At 32.3% G+C, this 19248-nt stretch overlaps 2 protein-coding genes across 14 annotated transcripts in view; one reads left to right on the forward strand and one right to left on the reverse strand.

Moving 5' to 3' along the window:
- pcnt (pericentrin) overlaps positions 1-10335 on the reverse strand; it is a 102044-nt gene extending 91709 nt beyond the window's left edge. For 3 of the 4 annotated variants that reach the window (XM_087255040.1, XM_087255041.1, XM_087255039.1), the window contains exons 1-5: positions 10106-10314; positions 6147-6323; positions 3999-4187; positions 1711-1860; positions 40-135 (exon numbers count right to left, since the gene is read on the reverse strand). In XM_087255040.1, the coding sequence (XP_087111166.1) occupies positions 40-135; positions 1711-1860; positions 3999-4187; positions 6147-6323; positions 10106-10153 (660 nt within the window). In that variant the 5' untranslated portion in view covers positions 10154-10314. 4 annotated transcript variants of the gene reach the window in all.
- Positions 10336-10425: 90 nt separating this feature from the next.
- zgc:112416 lies at positions 10426-19137 on the forward strand. 10 transcript variants are annotated; one of them, XM_087255597.1, is made up of 9 exons: positions 10429-10484; positions 11823-11872; positions 12005-12062; positions 12305-12378; positions 13245-13436; positions 13985-14096; positions 16413-16558; positions 16660-16835; positions 18578-19128. In XM_087255597.1, exons 2-9 carry the CDS (start codon positions 11840-11842, stop codon positions 18621-18623), a joined length of 837 nt encoding a protein of 278 aa, XP_087111723.1. In that variant the 5' UTR covers positions 10429-10484; positions 11823-11839; the 3' UTR covers positions 18624-19128.
- Positions 19138-19248: the final 111 nt, after the last annotated feature.

Raw genomic sequence — 19248 nt, forward strand, 5'->3', positions numbered from 1 at the left:
TTCTTTCTTGACAAGCTTTGCCGTTTAAAAATATCTGACCTGTTGTGACTCCTCCAACTGTACATGCAACTGATTCTGAGCAGCCTGCGTCACATCCACACCCCCTTGAGTTTTGCTGCGCAGATATTCTTTAGCCTGCAAATGGCATTATATTTCATTAGTTTGAACCACATTGTTGGATTCTATTGTACAGAAGAAGGAGAAAAAAATATTTGTCGCAAGTTGGTGATGGTTTAAATATTTTTATTTTTTTGATTGTCATTAAAAACTAAATAGGATGTTTTAAAATTAATCGGTGGTTGAAACTCTAGGAGTAGGACTGAGATGCTAGGAATGCACCGATCCAACACTTGGATCAGATATCGTTTCGATACTGCATATTTTTGCTGGATCGGGTATTGGCCAGCTGGGACCAATCCAAATCCGATCTTGTGTGTGCGCTATATTCTGTGTAATTTATAATCAAACAAAAGCTAAAATCCAGATGCAATGTGCACAATGCGTTTCTGTTCACAATGCGTTTCTGTTCTCTTACACTTCCAACAGAATTTATTTTTCAGGGGGGAACACTTTCAGTGTTGTGAATAGTTTGTAAAGTGTTGGCTCATTGTTGTCAAAGTAGTCGATTAAATGAATAAAACTAAAACTGACAGGCGCAATTGATGTTTTCCTCATTAACAGTGAATATTCTTTAATACAGGTTACTCTGAAACTGTGAATATTTCACAGTAATTTTATTCCAACAATTTTACAAACCAGTTTGTGTTTTGTCACTAATTCATAAGCGGACCTTGTTTTGAACTTCACCTCAAATGTTTTGTTTTTTTCTTGTTTATTTTGTAGATAACTGACCAACAAAAAATTTATTAAAATTAAGGCTCTATACCAAAATGAAATTAGTTCCAAAAAGATAATTCTTCTAACAAAAATATGTATACAAGAAACATAACTGTGTGGATGGATGACTTGCTTAGCTTCGTAGAATATAAGGATTTAATTAATGCTTCATTGTAATCGTTTTATCACAAACCTCTGTCATATATTTGCTACATTTTTAATATAGCCCAAGTAATTTTTTTAAAGATTATGTCTTGAGCATCCGATTTGTCCTCAGTGCTAATGTGCTTTCATTTTCTCCGTCTCACTCACAGCGAGATTAGGCGAAGGATTGTTTAATAAGTAAATCTGGCCTCAAATAGTTTAGTTTAGACTGCATCAAACCTGCAAGAAAATATCAGGCTTTGCTGAAAGGCTGGTTAATTTACCAGCAATGAGGGTCAGTAGTGATAGCTTATTAAAGATTCTAAAGTAAATATCTTATTAAAAAGGAAACATGAGCTGGATCACAATAGATCCTATCAATGTCATAACGAATGCTCAAATAATATCGCCTAGTTTACAGCAAACATCAAGTTTTTAGTGAGATGGTGCCATCTGTCATATACAGATTATTATTATTTTTTACTAAAGATTTATTATGCGAGTTTATGATAAGCAAAAATATAGAAGCTGTATTATGTTTAAAAAAACATTAAAAAAATGTCTAATGTTAAAAAAAAACTTTTAATTTTTTTTTAAATGGCATACTGTTGGATTGGAATCAGTCAATACTCAGAATTTTTGGTATTGGGATCGGATCAGTTCCCAAAAAATGGTATCGGTGCATCCCTATGATGCGCAATGATGTTTTTTTAAGTGTGTGAACTTTACCTGCTGAAGCTGCTGTTGTAGCTCCTGAATCTGATCGGTGAGCTGCTGTGCCTCCACTTGAACCTGGTCTCTGCTCTGCAGCGCCACCTGCAGGTTCTTACTAAGCTGTGATATGATCTCATTCCGTTTCTCTACTGCAGCCTGCAATTGCTGTGTGAGGAATAAAGTCATCTTATTAGCATTTTTTAAAAATAACCTGCTGTAAATAACTTTTAAATGCATCTTAAGACTTCTTCACTGCAAAGAATAAACAAACCAACATTTTTTTTTACAGTAAAATACACTAAATCAAAGCTTGACTAGAGCAAGAAATTATAATCCTGGAGAAGGAAATTATAATTCTTAACTGTAGCAGACAAATAATCACCCGAGAGGAGAATACATTTAATCTCATCTATGAAATGTAATTGGTTCTTCCGCTGCCTCTGTACCATCAAAAGATGCTTTAAAATGAATTCTCCCCAAAAATGCCTGCAAACCAATTATAGTAAACACTACGCTCCAGAAAGCTAAACTCTGCCTTAGGTTTCTAGATGCATGTGTAACCGTGAACACAAATTAATCAATTCAAATGGACAGATGTAACCCAGTTTTTATAGAAACCCTACGTACTTTCTATTTCAGGATAATGGATCCTTCAGATTTCAAGTGAGGGATTCAACACAGAGGAAATAGTGTTAGTCATGGATCTTCATACAGATGGGATTAGTTTGTCAAAAATGGAAAAAAATATGTAGGCATGGGTACAAAAAAAAAAAAGCACAAATCAACTGTAAGAACACAATTTATGCCAAACAAATAAAATAATCTGACTAAAAAGCTATAAATAAAGTCTACAGGTTTACATACTGTAGTTGCTAATAAATGTCATTTTTGAACCCCTTGATGAATACCACCCCTGTGGCAGTTTTTGTGTCTTTATTAGGAAGTACACATTACATGAGGTCTTTTATTAAGATTTTTTATTACATTTTCTTCTACTATTTTGCCATTTTCCCCAATTTAATACAGTATATATAACGTATAGAAGGGGTCACCAAACTTGTTTCTGGAGGTCCGGTGTCCTGCAGATTTTAGCTCCAACCCTAATCAAGAACACCTGAACAAGCTAATTAAGGCCTTACTAGCTATACCTAAAAAAAACCCAGGCAGGTGTGTTGAGGCAAGTTGGAGCTAAACACTGCAGGGCACCAGACTACCAGGAACGAGATTGGTGACCCCTAATCTATAGGTAGGGCCAGACAGTATCTGCAGACATTTTTTGCTTTTTTTCTGCTGAGAATTTTGTAAAAAAAAAAATAATAATAATAATAATCTGTAGATTATTGCAGAATTATTTTAGGAGTATCATAACAAATAACTTAATAAATGAAAATAAAAATAATAGCTTTTTAACTTTTACTATTGGGTAAACAGAGCAAGTCTCTCATATAATATATCAACTAAATGAGAGAAAATATTCCTTTACGACTTGTATTGTAAATAAATCAAATGAACATTTTCATATTAATCAATATTATTACTGAAATTAATTTCAAAACTGAATAAATACAAGTTTACACACATTTACTCAAGTAAATAAATAGACTAGATGGGCTAAAAATCTGCGGAAATATGCAGATTTTTTGAGCGCACATAAAATACATACTTTCAGTATCACCTTTGCTTGAAATGACAAATTCTAATCCTGTTAATAAAAAACAAGCCTGCTCCAAAGCAGGTTTGAGCTACCAGAATTGTTGCTACATCAACTCTCAGAGGAGTTTTAAAGAACGAAAGCATCCTGGATTGTGTCAAATGGTCAGTAAACAAATCCCGCTAACGAAGTAATTCACATACAAAGAACGACCTGTTTAAATTGCAAATTATGATGAAAAATCTTTTTAAAAACAATTTATACTAATGATGCAGTAGTCCATAATGTAAAGTACATCTCCAAGCCATTATGTACAGGTAAGTGACTCCTTTTCTTCTAAAGCAACGGTCATAACTGGCTGTAATTAAGCTGTATGCGAGATGTTGGTGTCGTTTACTTAATAAAAAAATGCATTAATAAAAATAATAATAACAAAAGTCAACATATTGAAAAGTACTGAATCTGGCAGTAATTGTGCCCAAAAAAATCCAATAGCTCTGTATCTTGGAGTAAAAAAATAAAACTATGGGACAGATCAGTATCTACTGATATGCAGGATGGGATAATTTACTAAAACATGAATAAAATAAATGAAAAATAATGGGGGGGGGGGGGGGCTTTCTTGCATGTTGCTTGAAGTTTAAAGGTTTACCTTCAGTTGCTCTTTGCCAGTGTGTGCAACCATAATCATTTCTGTAAGTTGTTCTTCTGTCTGATCAGGCAGCTCTGCCAGAGACCCAGAGGAGGAGCTCTGTTCCTGGACGTCAGTTTCATCGCTCTCTCTGCTGCACTGATGGGCTTCTGGAGCGCTGCTGTCTGTGCCATCAGGATTGAGTGACGCCTGAACATGCAGACAAACATGCATATTTTCCACAGTTTGAGTTGCCATGACTACATGCCCCATAGCAATGTTATGCTAACTGACCCATTTATTTTCACATGAGGAGAGACAACAAATGCACATGCTATAGATTTAAAATCAGCTGGAGTTGGGTACATATGTGAAATACATGTAAAAGGTGGGTGTAAAGTCTAATTGACTTGATTAACATTCTGATTACAATAAGTGGGAAATGGATATTGTATAAATGTGATTACAGATATTATGTTCTTCATATAAAAGCCTAAGCTCCTTAACCTTTAAAAGTCAAATCTGACCCATTTCTTAAAGAGGTCATATACTTTGTGCAACCAGTTTTACTCCCCCATCTTGCAAACAAATATTTCAGCCATTTTGTGTGGCATTTTAGTTTTAAAATGGTCTAACTTTCTATATATTCTAAGCTTTATAATGAGAAAGGACAATAAATCTGGTTAAAGAAAGTTCGGCTGCTAAATGGACTGTACTCAATTTTACTTATATGGGAAATAAATAAATAAAAACTGAACAAACACACGTGTATGCATCTGTGTATGGAGCCTTCTCTGTATTGCATTTGTTTGATGGGTTTATCCAGACTGACTAGTGTCAATGTCACAAAAGTTATTACTTTGTCTGCATTATTTTGCAGCTTAGCTTCAATTATCATCACAGCAAATAATTTTAGTTTCAATTTTAGTTTTGTAATCAATTTATTTGATTTAAAAAGTGTTCAGAGTAATATGAATTTTGGAAATGTATATGTATATTGTTGATTACAAAAATAAAATAAATCCCCAATTCCAATTCAATGAGGTTAATAATGGTAATTGTTGATATTTTAAATGTCATATGATGGCATTCAAATAAAATTAGTTATTAAGAAAATTTAAGTTTGCTTAATTTTACGTTTTAGAATTGTTTTAATAACAACAAGTATTAATGCAGTAATACCACGGCAAAAAAATTGTTACAATCAGACATTGTTCCACATTCACTTAGCGAAAAGTTGCAGATTAAATACAACATGGATTAAAGCAGAGATGCCCAAACTAGGGCTACGGGCCCATTCTAACCTTTGATTTGGCCCACCATTCCATTTAAAAAGAGAGAGAGAATGTTGGGGAGAGGGATGGGGCAAATATTTTTGGCAGAGATCGTCATTTCGAATTTAAATGTAACCTTTTGTTTGTTTGTTTTGTAATTTCTTTTGTTTTGTAAATGAATCTGATTTTTAAAAATAGAAATACTGTCACTCGATGGATAGAGGGCAAAGCACAAGACATCACAAGCAGATCGAAGGAGGAGGAGCAGCTTAGTGCTTTCTACATTGGACTCTATCTTATTCATAGGATTGTTTTTGTTTTTACTTTGATAAATTCATTATACTTTTTTTTAAATATACTGTATTAGTTAATATAATTTAAAGCAATGTTTTTTAGTTATTTTTAAGGATTAGGAAATAAAATAGGAAATTACTCATGGAAACTTTCATGTAATACAGTTTGGTCTATTTACCTTTGGCCCACAGCCCTCAATCAGGTTTGCTTTTTTGGCCCTTCATAAGAAAAAGTTTGGGCACCCCTAGTTTAAAGGAATAGTTCACTCCAAAAAGTAAATTCTCACCATTTACTCACACACTTAAGCTAATATGATTTAAGTTAATGGCTTTTTTATTAAACATTCTTCAGTACATCTTCCTTTACATTCAACTAAAAAAATATATGGAGTGATATTTGAAAGAGTAAATGAGAGAATTTCCATGTGAAAAATATCAAGTTACATCTATTCTATAAAATAATTAATCAGCACCTAGGATACAAAAATAGCATACAGACTTTGAATGCATTGAGTTACACTTTTAATTTAACCAATAACTTTTCTGCTTTAACAAAGAAATGACAATTTAGTCAATTTAAGGAAAAACAATGCAGAACAAACCTCTATTGAGTATCCCTCGCTGATCTCTCCATGAAAATCTTGTGTTTGCGTGTCCTCTAGGTGGCGCTCTTCTGTTGACCGGTCATTCGTTTGGACATTCTGGCCCTTCCTCTTCGCCGTCTTTTTCTGCGTGCTCGAACTTTCGCTTTTCGCCCGGCGCTGTCTAAAGTGAGCAAGCTGCGCCAGAGGTTGAGCGACAGGTAGAGGGAAACGTACGTCAGGATGACATAACAAGAACACAGAATCAGCATTTTGCTAGCCTCTAAACATGAGCCATGTCAAAGGTCAATTAGATGCATCTCCAGCTTGACAGATGCTTCACAAATAAACCAAACATGCGACAACTTCATCTAAATGGTTGATTTAGTCCATAAATATGAACAAAAACAGCCAAAAAAAAAAGAAAGTTAAAAGCTGATATCCAAATAGATGGTGTAGAAAAAATGATGGGTTCGGTTTCTAAAAAAAATTCCTCTTCCTTTTTTTAGAGAATCACTGATTCTCAAGCACAAAACATGGTTGAAGCTAGAAAAACACAATTCTGTGAGACACGCTTCTCACAGCTGCCTTAAGAAGCTTATTCCAGATTAAAGCAAGCTCAAATGAACCCTGCTAGACCAAATATGACAATGGTGCATCTATGAACAAACAACAGCAGAAGCCCTAAGGCTGTCAAATATGGTCACATGACAGCAATCTATCAAACAACAACAAAAAAATGCCATATGAATCCTGGGCAGGTCTACAAATATAAGAACCAAGACCACAGCGTGAAGAGATGTTCTCACTGAAAAAAGAAAACGAAGAAAGAGGAGGAGCGAAAACAGGCAAATAATCTGCATAAACGTGAATATGGTGACCTAACTTGGAGCTGCCCTCCGGACTATCCCTTTAACCCAGATCTGAATATGAATACACCTGGGGGAAGAAAGTGCATGCTATTCTAGTGGATTACATTTGACCTGCTTTTATAAACATGTAGGGAATCAGTTTGCGTTTCGCCCACTGACTGTCAAATCACATAAGATGCTGATATGAAGAGAGCCTGGGGAAGCAAGAGCCACAAACAGCGTCTGGAACAGTGGCTTACATGAAATATCCAGGCCACTCTCTGCATCATCCACTGGAAACTACAATATATATATATGTGCATGCTGTTTAAATGAGCATTGCTGGTTTAAATGTTCTTTACATATTGCATACACACACATTTTATGGAAAGTGAAACTTATATAGTGATAATGATTATAGCTCTTTTTTTTAATAGCACAGTAGGATGCAGGGCTACACAATATATCGTTTCAGCATCAATAACCTGATCATTGGCAATAGTCACATTGCAGGATATTCAATGCAATATTGAGTCTGGAATCTAATTTATGATTTGCCCATTTTTTGAGGGATGTGAATGAATGTGGAATTTAAAATCATTCATGCATAAGAAACTGTAGCATTTGTAACTTTAATAACTGTGTATAATGACTTATTTAAACAATAAAAAAATGCAGCATTATTTTGCATTAGACTATTCAAATTACACTACCCGAGTACTGTTACGCCAAGTTCAGACTTCATGATTTTAGCCCTGATTTTGACTCGTTGACAGGTTTTGAGAAAATCACTGACAAATGTCTTAAAATCACAGGCAAATTGGCGCGTTAATGTCAGTGACAAATCATTACACAATGTGAACTTATTTTCGGTCTATTTGGACCCAAGAAATGGTGGGAAAACTAGTATAAATTTGGCAGAAAAAAAACATCAGTTGATTAAACATGCACAGATAAACTGATTGCATCAATATATTCTTAAATATAGGTGATTTTTAAATCTAAATAAAAAAATAACAATAATTTGTGAAACTGAAATGTGTTTCCATAGCTGTACTGCTAACCAGTTAATAAAAACTAATTGATATGAGCAGCTTAAGCTGCTTTACTGCAAGTTAATATTCAAGCAAAATTTTGTCTTCTTACTAGTCCTAATATCTTAACATTCTTAAAATCAAGAAGAATTTTAAAGACAGGCAAAACATATCGTCTTGTTTTGAGAAATAATACGCCAAAATTAAGTGAGTTTTTCCTTAAAACAAGCTAAATAATCTGCCAATGGGGTAAGTAAAATAATCTTGTTTTTCCTTTTGACATAAGATTATTTTGCTTACCCCATTGGCAGATTATTTTGCTTGTTTTAAGGAAACACTCACTTAATTTTAGCATTATATTTCTGAAAACAAGACAATTTGTTTGGCTTGTATAGAAAATTCTTCTTGATTTAAGACTTTTTAGATATTAGGACTAGAAACAAAATAAAAAAATCTAAGTAAGAAAATCATTTTTTGCAGTGTATTAGATTCTGGGATTAACATGAATCGAATAATACAGAGCCAGCAAGGAAGACTCAGGCCTGCTAATAAAGACAATGGAGCACACACCTGGAATCGGATTATGAATATTTTAAGGTATGCTACTTCAAACCGAACAATTTCAATTTCACAATACTGAATTTAATTTGAATTGTGCAAAATAAACCCTGATGACATAAATGAAAAATGTATTAAAATGGAAAGAGAAATTTCATAGCATAAACAGTTTAACTTACACTTTAACTCCATTACTAGCTCATTTTTGCTTACTATTTATGTTATTCATTTATACTTCATGCAACAAAACACCATGCCTTTTTTATGGAACGCAAAAAAAAAAAAATGGAGTTCATTTTCTACATTGAACACTCTATATCAAATTGAAACAAAACTTATCTTATTATTTTTTTCACTTCTTCTTTTTTTGCATAACAAGAACAATAGCATACAAAAATGAGAAATACAATGCTTACCTTTTTCAGATGAAAGGATAAAATCAGTAAAGAATAAAAAAATAAAATTAAAATAAAGGGATATACAAATAAAATAAATAAAATCGCCAAAAAAAATGATTTTTATTTAAAGCTTTTTTATTTTTAATGTCTTTTAGGGTTTTTAATGTCTTTTAAGTCATCTTATTTTATAAGCGTAAGATGTACCACTACAATGCTTACTTTTTATCTCGTGGTGCCTCCTAGAGGTTGCTTTATAAATAACAGACTGTGGACTGCCTATCATCCCCTAAATATCAGACAGCATCTATTAGTTAGCTTACTAATATCCAAAACTGTGTGTTGTTTACATCATTTGAAGCGTGCGTTCTTTAAAAAGCGGAAGGTTGAGAAAAATCAAACAATGAACATATCGCTCACGTCATATCCAATTCCTTTTAACGTGGATAAAATACTGCAGTTCCTGTAAAAGCTTTCGAGCTAAATATACACACAGAATATACCTGTGAGCTTCACTGATCCTGCCTAGAGACCGAGCTGTATCAAAATCCCCCCTATACTCAACTGCAAATATAACTTTATTTGCGACATCAATCTCATAGGCTCAAAAGCATCCCTCATACAATCAACATACATACATACACACACAATTTGTGTACTTTGAGTGAAAAGCAAACCAAATGCCAAAAGCTATATTTGAACTAACGTTAGTAAAAATGATAAACCATTTAAGAAAACTCCTTCTGAGGTTTAAAACAGTTAACGTTAACTTACTCTCGAAAGAAATGTAGAGCTCGTAATTTGTCGGCCATCATCACTATAATGTGGCATTATTATAATATTCAGCAGAATATATCGTGAGGTAAGTTATATAAATAACAAATAACGTATATTCCTGCTGATTAACGTTCGTTCCTATTGTAAACAAGTTTTATAATGGCACATTGTACACGAAGGACAATAGGAGAGACTGTGACAAATGTGGCAATTAAAAATCGTATTGTATAACAGATAAATCACACAGTTGAACTGAATGGTTAGTGTAAATACTGACGTGATGAACATGACATTAATACTCAAAATAACAACTAACTTTACCCTTAACAGTTATATAAAGTTACTCTGCTAACGTTAGCCCTTACCTTTGCTCGTCCGGCCTCTAATTTCCTCTGCCTTTCATCTTGATCCATTTCCTGGTTTAAGGAATTTCATGGGAATGAAGGAAACGCTCCAGTGTGCGCCAAAAAGGTTAAAACTGCGCTTCTTTAAACCTCCCCAAACGATTTGTCCGCAGTGTTTACAGAGTTCAGAGATTTTCCTAAGGAGTAACTGTCAGTGAATTTTTCAACATGGCCGCGAAGTGTGTTTGTCCCCGCCCTTATCGGATTGACAGGCTGTGAGAACCTATTAGAATAAGGGACGTGAGGTTGCCAGCCAATCGCTTTTCTTGTTGTAGGACATCACTGAACGCCTTGCTTTAAACGCATTGGCATTGAATGACCAGTTAAAAGGCGTTTGCAAGTTTGACCTCTTGATTGACAGCTTCGCCAACCTATTGCAGTGCAAAACAGAGAGAAAAGACATCCTCCGCAGGTTGTGTATTTGTTGTGTATCTGTTTCGAGTGTCTGAGTGGTTGTGATTGACAAATGAGATGCGCGGGTAAAAGCCCGGGTGAATAAGATTAACCAATAGGTAACAACAGTTAAATTTAACAGAAGCTGATTTTACATATACACTGGTATTCAGTGGCATAAACTGCAAATGTATTATTTTACATGAAATAATAACATGGAAAAAATGAAAAAATATTATTATGTGATATTTTTAACATGGAGCAATGAAAACAAATGAGAAATATAAGCATTAGCTTTGATTTGGAGTAGTATAAATATAATAAATGATAAATGATCATATATTATCTTTAGTAATTATGCTAGGCTATATTTTCACGATAGTTCTACATTATAAAAGAGTACAAAATAATCACAGAATAAATGTTTCTATAACCTTAATTCAATTTATTATTGTTTTTGAAGCTGCACCTTATGTTAAATGCTTTTATATTGATTTATATTTCTTAAGCTGCACAGGAATACTAATGGGAAAGCTAGAAATACATCAAAATTAAAAAGAAAAGTATCAAATGATTAATTTCTTTGTTTTATGTAAAAATGATTCACTTTATGATGTACCATGGGGTATCAGGGGTCACCACAGCAGAATGAACCACAAATTACTCTGGCATATGTTTTTTTTAAGCAGCAGATGCTCTTCCAGCCACATGTCAGAAATCATTTATTAAATAAACATCTTGTTCCATGAAGATATTTTGTAGGCTAAATTTCCTATACTGTAAATAATAAACCATTTTGTTGTAATGTCCATTGCTAAGCACAGTTTGGACAATTAAAAAAAAATTACTTTTAGATTCCAGATATTCAAATATTCTTAGCCAAATACTGTCTAATCATAAAAAAATCATGCATCATAAATTTAAAAAAAAATTATTTCTTTCAAGTGGTTTCTAAATATTTGTTTTAATTGGTCCTTATGATTGTTTTTTTTTTTTTTTTTAGTTTAAGAATGCTTTCAAGAATAGCATTTAAAGCAAAAAATGTCCATATTTGTTAATATAATACATTTTTCAGAATAAGTTTTCAATACTTTCACCAGAGATTAAAAGCCCCTGCCAAATCAGCACAGCCTTGTTTGGAACTTCTGATGTAACTTAGCAACGTATTTGAAGGTTGGACAAACACGTCTACATGTTTTGACAACGGTCACCTTTCCACAGCAAGCATGGGCAATACCTAAATAAATTAATCTAAAATAATCTGTTGTTGTTGTTTAAATGGCAGATCCAGAGGTTGACCAAATGACAAGACTGAGACTGAAAATGCTGGAAAAGGTAAGTTTCTTTTGAGTGAAAAGTATTAATTGAGATTTCCATTTTTTCTTGCTAACAACATTCTGTGAAACAAAACTTGTCTACGAAGAGACTAAACATCTTCATGATCATATCATCTGTTTGTTTCTCTAGAGACTGGAGAATGAGAGAAATGACACCACTGAACGAGAGGGTTCTACCCTTTCTACAAGTATGGCGACTGTAGTGATGTTTTTGTGTATTTTGATTTTTCTTTGACTCCCTGACCTAAAATTTGGTCCCGAGCTGCTTTCTTTAAACCCAAAAATGAAAAGAATAATAATAATAATAATAGTTACCAGCCTGCCTGATTTTATTAGCTCAATGGTTTATTTCAATAAAAAATAAAAGTATACAAGTATGCTGAAAATACAGTTTAAATAATTAATTGTTTGTTTGTTTATTATTTTACAGGAAGTAATTATGGGCATGCAGATGCATTACATAGCGCTCTGAGAAGGAAGAGAAACCTCTTAAAGAAACTGAGGGTGGTGTTTCACTTGAATACTACATTTAAATTAGAATACTTGTAGTGCTGTTACACATTTAATTGCGACTAATTGCAGACAAAGTAAAAGTTTTCGTTTGCAAAAAATTTTTGTGTGTACATTAAAATCATAAAAACATTAATAAATACCTCAGGCTTATTTTACAAGAGGTTATTTTAGTAAACGTGGCCATGATTAATTGTTAAACTGTCCAAAATTTTTTACAAAGTTAATTTCAGATGATTAAAACAAAGGCAGTCTTACACAGTGTCATTTAAATAGTAACAAGAAGCATTCTATAATGTAAATCACAAATACAACTGATAAAAATATCTGTAAATTTTCCATATTTTGTGATTTATGTTTTTACTGAATCACAAAAAATCAATAAAAGAATGATTTTTTTTGTTTGTTTTTATTTTTCCACATTATATATTTATGCTTTTGAATTGCATTATGGGCCATCCTTTTCTCCAACAACTTTTAACCTTGAAAAGCTTAAAGAAAAGTCACTTTTATTACTTTTTTGTTAGTTTAAAGTGATTTATTGTCTGGGATGGTGTTGTAAATTATGGTACAAAAACCTTGTATTAAACTGCTGGTATACATTTTTTGTTATTTTACATACTTTTTTCTCGATATATTATTTGTCATACATTGCATTTTTTTAAACTACTAAAATGTAAGTAAAAGTCACTTTGTTAAACTGTAGAGTTGAATTTTCAACATCAAAAGTGGATAGAGCAGAGATCAAGGTTCCAAAATGGAATTCACAACCGCAAATAAACTTGTGAATTACTAAATATGGAAATTGATGATTAACAGATAATTTTTACAGTGTAGATGTGTTTATATGTGTGCAACAGGAACAACATCTGATGGAGGATCTGGAAAGGCCACACACATGGGGTGGATCTCATAGACAAAATCATTATAAACCTCTATATGGGCCACTCCAGCCTGTGCCTCCCATCCACATTTACCAAAATGCACCATCTGAACATCAACCTCTACTCCCACCATCTGTCCCGCAGGCCCCTCGAATCATTCAACACACTGTAGGAAATGTTTTTTATTCACTTTTTTTTCACTTTTAGGAACTTTTATTTTTACCGGTACAAACATGCACAGATTATCTACTATTCCAGCTCATTTAAAGGGGACCTATTATGCAAAAATCCCTTTTGTTAGGGGTTCAAACACAGTTGTGACAACAGTCCATAATTATATCCAGCTTCTAATGGTAAAATGTAAAAGCCCCGCCCATTAGTGATGATCTCTCCCTCATTAGCATAGGAGATTAGTCTTGTTTTAGAATCTACCACTATACTGACACATAGGCATGTGTAGCTCCGCCCTCTTTTGAAAAACAACACAAGCTCATTTGAATTTAAAGCGACACTTACCAAAATGGTACAATTAGGATCAAATCCTATAATGGGAAGTTTCAGAGAGTTGAGCTGGAACTTCACTTACACACTCTGGGCATGTCAGAGACTATTAAATCTTGTAAAAAGTAGCATAATAGGTCCCTTTAATGTTAGCTATTCTAAAATGTACATTTTGTGTGCCTGTTGAATATAACTTTTATTTCATCTTCCACAAGATTCCCCAACAGCCATCTACCATTATCCAGCAGTTACCTCAGCAGCAGCCTCTCATCACACAAATCCCACCACCACAAACCTTGCCCTACAGATCAGGAAGCATTAAAGAAGGTATGCATAAAATACAGAAAGAAACAACCAATATTAGCCAATAAAGGAATTGTTTGGAATCAGTATGCACCTCATTAGACTTGAAATTTACTACCTTTAAAAGCCTTTAAAACAGTGAGTTCCTTATTATACAGTGTTGGGTAGTAACATAGTGTATGTAATTAGATTACAATATTCTGTACTTACGATTACATATTAAATGCAGATAATTTAATTACGGTTGCTTTTCTAAAATTCTTCTTTGATTTAATTATTACAAATGTTTTACACAATAGCATATAGCCACAAAGATTTGAAATTATTTTTCAGTAATTGAATTATTTTTCCAATTGGTTCCAATATGGATTAATGGTCACAGCTAATCAGGTAATAATATATTTCAGATATATCAAAACTAGGTTTTAAAATTTTTTATGGGGTGGGAGGTATTTAGTTTATATTCTTACAGATGTATTCATTTTAATATTCACCTACATATTTAAAGCATTTCGTGATGTTGATAACAAAGAGTTAAAGATTTTATTTCTCTTTGATCAAATATAAAAAAAGTTTGAATAATAGGGATACGTCGATACTGATACTGTACTGATATAGGTACTGGGATTAATACTTCTAAAACACGCCATCACCAGACAGATACTTTTAAAATTGTTTTACAATTAAACAACACTGAACATTGTTACACTGAAACATTTTTTCAGTGAAGTCATTTGTTAGTTTTGTAGTTTTTTGCAACTTGTTTATAGGATGATAAAGAATCAATATTATTATTATTATTTCATTAGTGAATTCAGGTCATTTAAGATATTTTTTTTCCATTGAGATGACTAAGAAAAATATCCCAATTGACCTGAATTGCGAAAAATAATTTCTGCTACTTTGTAAGAAACACCTTTTGTTCATAATTACAGAGAAGCTATCGCAAAAAATATTTAGCCTTACTGTCATATTTGGCACATCCCATAAAAGTACAGGTATTGGTATCAAGTACCATGAAAAAAATGTCATTACCTGGTCTTTATGGTATGAATGCAGTAGCTAAAAGCAACCAAAATGTAATCTAAAAGCACTCAAAATACATAATCTAATGTTATTTTCTACTATTTTCATCATGTAATCTGTAGTCAGTTTCAGACTATAAAGAAGATTTTTTTTAAGAGATTGACTGTTTTTTTAGCAAGGACACACTGAATCTGATTTTTTTTTTGTAAAAGTTAAATATAAAATGTAAACACATTATATAATTTTACAAAAAATGTACAGCTGAAGTCAGAATTATTAGCCCCCCTGATTTATTTGTCCCTCTTGTTTATTTTTTCCCCAATTTCTGTCTAACGGAGAGCAGATTTTTCAACACATTTCTAAACATAATAGTTTTAATAATTCATTTATAAAAACTGATTTATTTTATCTTTGCCATGATGACAGTAAATAACATTTCACTACATATTTTTAAAGACACTTCTATACAGCTTAAAGTGACATTTAAAGGCTTAACTAGGTTAATTAGGTTAACTATGCAGGTTAGGGTAATTAGGCAAGTTATTGTATAACGATGGTTTGTTCTGTAGACTATCGAAAAAAAAAATATAGCTTAAAGGGGCTAATAATTTTGTCCTTAAAATGGTGTTTAAAAAATTTTAAACTGCTTTTATCCTAGCCGAAATAAAAACAAATAACACTTTGTCTAGATTAAAAAATATTATCAGACATACCGTGAACATTTTCTTGCTCTGTTAAACATCATTTGGGAAATATTTAAAAAAGAAGACAAAATTCAAAGGGGGCTAATAATTCTGACATCAACTGTACTTCAAGTAAATGATTTTACTCTTTCTGTTTATTGAAAAATTCCAAAATGTTATTGTTAAGCATATAAGAGAGAAAAAAAAAACATTTTAAAAATCTCACCGACCCCAGCATTTTGCGAAGTAATATACAGTTGAAGTCAGAATTTTTAGCCCCCTTCGATTTTTTTTCTTCTTTTTAAAATATTTTCCTTGAAAAATATCTAGTTAAATATTATTTACAGTCATCATGGTAAAGATAAAATAAATCAGTTATTAGAAATGAGTTATTAAAACTATTATGTTTGTAAAGTGTTGAAAAAAAATGTTCTCTCCGTTAAACAGAAATTGGGAAAAAAATAAACAAGCGGTCTAATAATTTAGGGGGGCTAATAATTCTGACTTCAACTGTAGGTAGTCATTTAGGTTGAAACATCAATAGCCAATATGAAATTATTAAAATATACACAAAACTAAACAACAGTTCAAGATTAAAGTTAAGCAAACTTCATCATTGTTATGATTCCAGACATGGTGGAGCTGATGCTCATGCAGAATGCTCAGATGCACCAGATCATCATGCACAATATGATGCTGAAGGCTCTTCCACCAATGGCCATGTTGCCAGAAGGAAACCCCAGTCAAGTCACATCTCTAGCCTCACATCCAGGGCAGGTAACCTGGATCTATTGTGTACTACAGAAGTCAAGGAAATTTGACTCAGTATGATATATATATAATATATATATATCAGTATAATTTAATGTTGTTATTAGGAACATTATTCAACATCCAGAGGAGGAGCTGTTCATCATCACCATTATTATGGCTCCCAGAGTCCACCTCTGCCTCCAATAGGCTACACTGGTTGGCCTTCTTTTATGCCAGCAGGACAAGGAGGGACTTTTCTGCCACATGGGATTGGTTCTGTAACTCTGCCCCCCTTAAACACGTAAGAAACAACAGTGTAAAACTTCCTACTCTGCTAAAATAGTTGTGTTAAAAATACCTCGACATAAAACCTAACAATAGGTTATTATAGCACCTTCCCAACTATGGGTTATTTTAACCCAATGCATTAGGTTATAGAATTAAATCCAATGCATTGGGTTATTTATTTATTTATTTTTATTCTCTTTTTATTGAACATTTTGATTTTGAACAAAGCCCGAGATCCACCCAACAAAATATGTAAAATCAAATAAAACAGTAATATTGTAATAATAAGTACAAAATCAGGATTGAAACATAAATGATACAGTCTCTCTCATATTTGACCAAAATTGTACATTTTTTTACTGGCTCCATTTATTTTGGCTGTGGTGTATTCCAGACTAATAATGTCCATTAGATAGAGCCTCCAGGATAGATCAGTGCATTGGGTTATTTTGATTAGATGCTATTTTTTCCCCATTCTGGTATTACTATAGTACTAATAATTTTATAATTACGGCTGTGTAAATAAATACCATACTTTTTTCAAAAATAATAAAAATGCTTTATTTCCATTACATTTTAGTTTATTTATTTTGATCAAATAAATTAAGAATCACAAACAATGAAGAAACAGAACAAAGTAGAGAGTTATAAACAATCATGTGTTGATTGAGCAGAATATGGAGCTCTGTGTGCTGTAGAGGCTGTCCAGCAGCTGCAGCAGGCTTTACTCAGTGTCCACAATGTACAATACATTTTAACCACATCCAAATGCTTCTAAAAGATGGTCTTGGATGGTGAAATGGATATAAAAAACACAACACGAGAGGTAATTTGATTAAAAAAATAACAACAATATTATTGCTTTATAGCTTAAATAAACTTTATAACGCAAAAACAACATTACGCACGCATAATAATACAGCTGTTTTGTGTCAGTTAAATTAGTTGACTGTTGAAATTCTAAATTTTAACCCAACTGGTCGAGTTATTTAATAAATAACCAAATGAAGGTTAAAAATAACCCAACAAAGCCCCAAATATTTAACTCAACTGGTTGAGTTTTTAATAAACAAACTAATAAAGTTTAAAAATAACCCAACAAAGCATCAAATATGTTTAACTCAACCATTGGGTTAAATAAATAACTCAGCGTTAGAGTGTATAAACAAGTAAAAATAATATTACTTGTAAAAAATGATTATTATAATTGTATTTATATAAAAAATTAAATATATACAGTATATACTGTATATAATTATTAGGACCAGTTTTTTTCTAGATTTTCTGGAAATGTGTTTGAGTAAAATGTTAATATTTGTTTTATCACATAAAGGTTTGGTAATATGTTTATTTAAAGATTTTATTCCCAGAAAATTACAGTTGATCATAACAAATGTATTTGTTGTGATCAGGATTATTCCACCAAACATAGATTTCTTTATACATTTCTTCAATCATCTGAAGCATTGGTATATTGTTTTGTCCAGAAATTGATTTAAACCTGACTGAAAACATGACACTTTTGTTTTCTATTATGCAAAAAAGGTAGAAATATTATAAACAACGGATTTTAAATCCAGATAAACTTGATTTTCAAGTGGTTTAATTTTTTTCCATAGCTGCATATTTAGTCATAATAGTGAAGGTTTCATACAGAGATGCCTTATCTTCAGTAGTGGGTATTTTGCACCTCTTTTCAGAAAATGTTCAGTTTAGCGTTAAGCTAACTCATTTCTGTCTTGATTTTTCTTGTAGTATGGGAACTGATGCGGTGAATCCCAGAATTTCAACTGGACAATGATGTTAAACTCTGCCTCTTCTTTGCTTTTGATCCCTAATCCTCCTACATTGAAAAAAAGTTTTAGCTTTTTTGTTTTAAACTACTTATTTAAAATGAGCTAAATTAACACATTTTAGTTGTTTTTAGGACAACTTCATTGCTTTATGTTCAATCCACTTCAATTTGCAAAAACAATTATGGTAGCTTAATCGATTTGTATTGGGACAACATGAAGGAATTGTGTGGAACTCTGCTGTTTTACTGTGTAATTTGATCCCTATATATATATATATATATATATATATATATATATATATATATATATATATATACACACACACACACACACAGTATGTATAGATATTATTATTTATTTAAAGAAACATTGTGTTAGACTGGGACTTAACGCATCACTTACAACTTTAATTGACATCTTTGTGTCGTTCTGATTGTTTTTATTCTCATTTGTAAGTTATTTTGGTAAATTCATCTAAAAAATAAATGTGTTTCATATACATAAATACAATTTAAGAAAGCTCCCAGTATCTCATTTGCTTCTTCGTTTTCTCAAGCCACATTGCAGACAGATCCCACGTTCCCAAAGACAGAATTTACATCGACATAAATTGTGTTTTTGAACAAAAGC

The sequence above is a fragment of the Danio rerio genome, chromosome 6 (genome assembly GCF_052040795.2).
Source record: "Danio rerio strain M-AB ecotype USA chromosome 6, GRCz13ab, whole genome shotgun sequence".
NCBI classification, from domain to species: Eukaryota; Metazoa; Chordata; class Actinopteri; order Cypriniformes; family Danionidae; genus Danio; species Danio rerio.

Excerpts from the sequence above, each read along its gene's own strand:
- zgc:112416 (XM_087255594.1), top strand. The coding sequence starts at position 11,816 with ATGGCAGATCCAGAGGTTGACCAAATGACAAGACTGAGACTGAAAATG. Across the intron at positions 11,873-12,004 it reads GACTGAAAATGCTGGAAAAG|AGACTGGAGAATGAGAGAAA; the intron begins GTAAGTTTCTTT and ends TTGTTTCTCTAG. Across the intron at positions 16,559-16,659 it reads TAGCCTCACATCCAGGGCAG|GAACATTATTCAACATCCAG; the intron begins GTAACCTGGATC and ends TGTTGTTATTAG.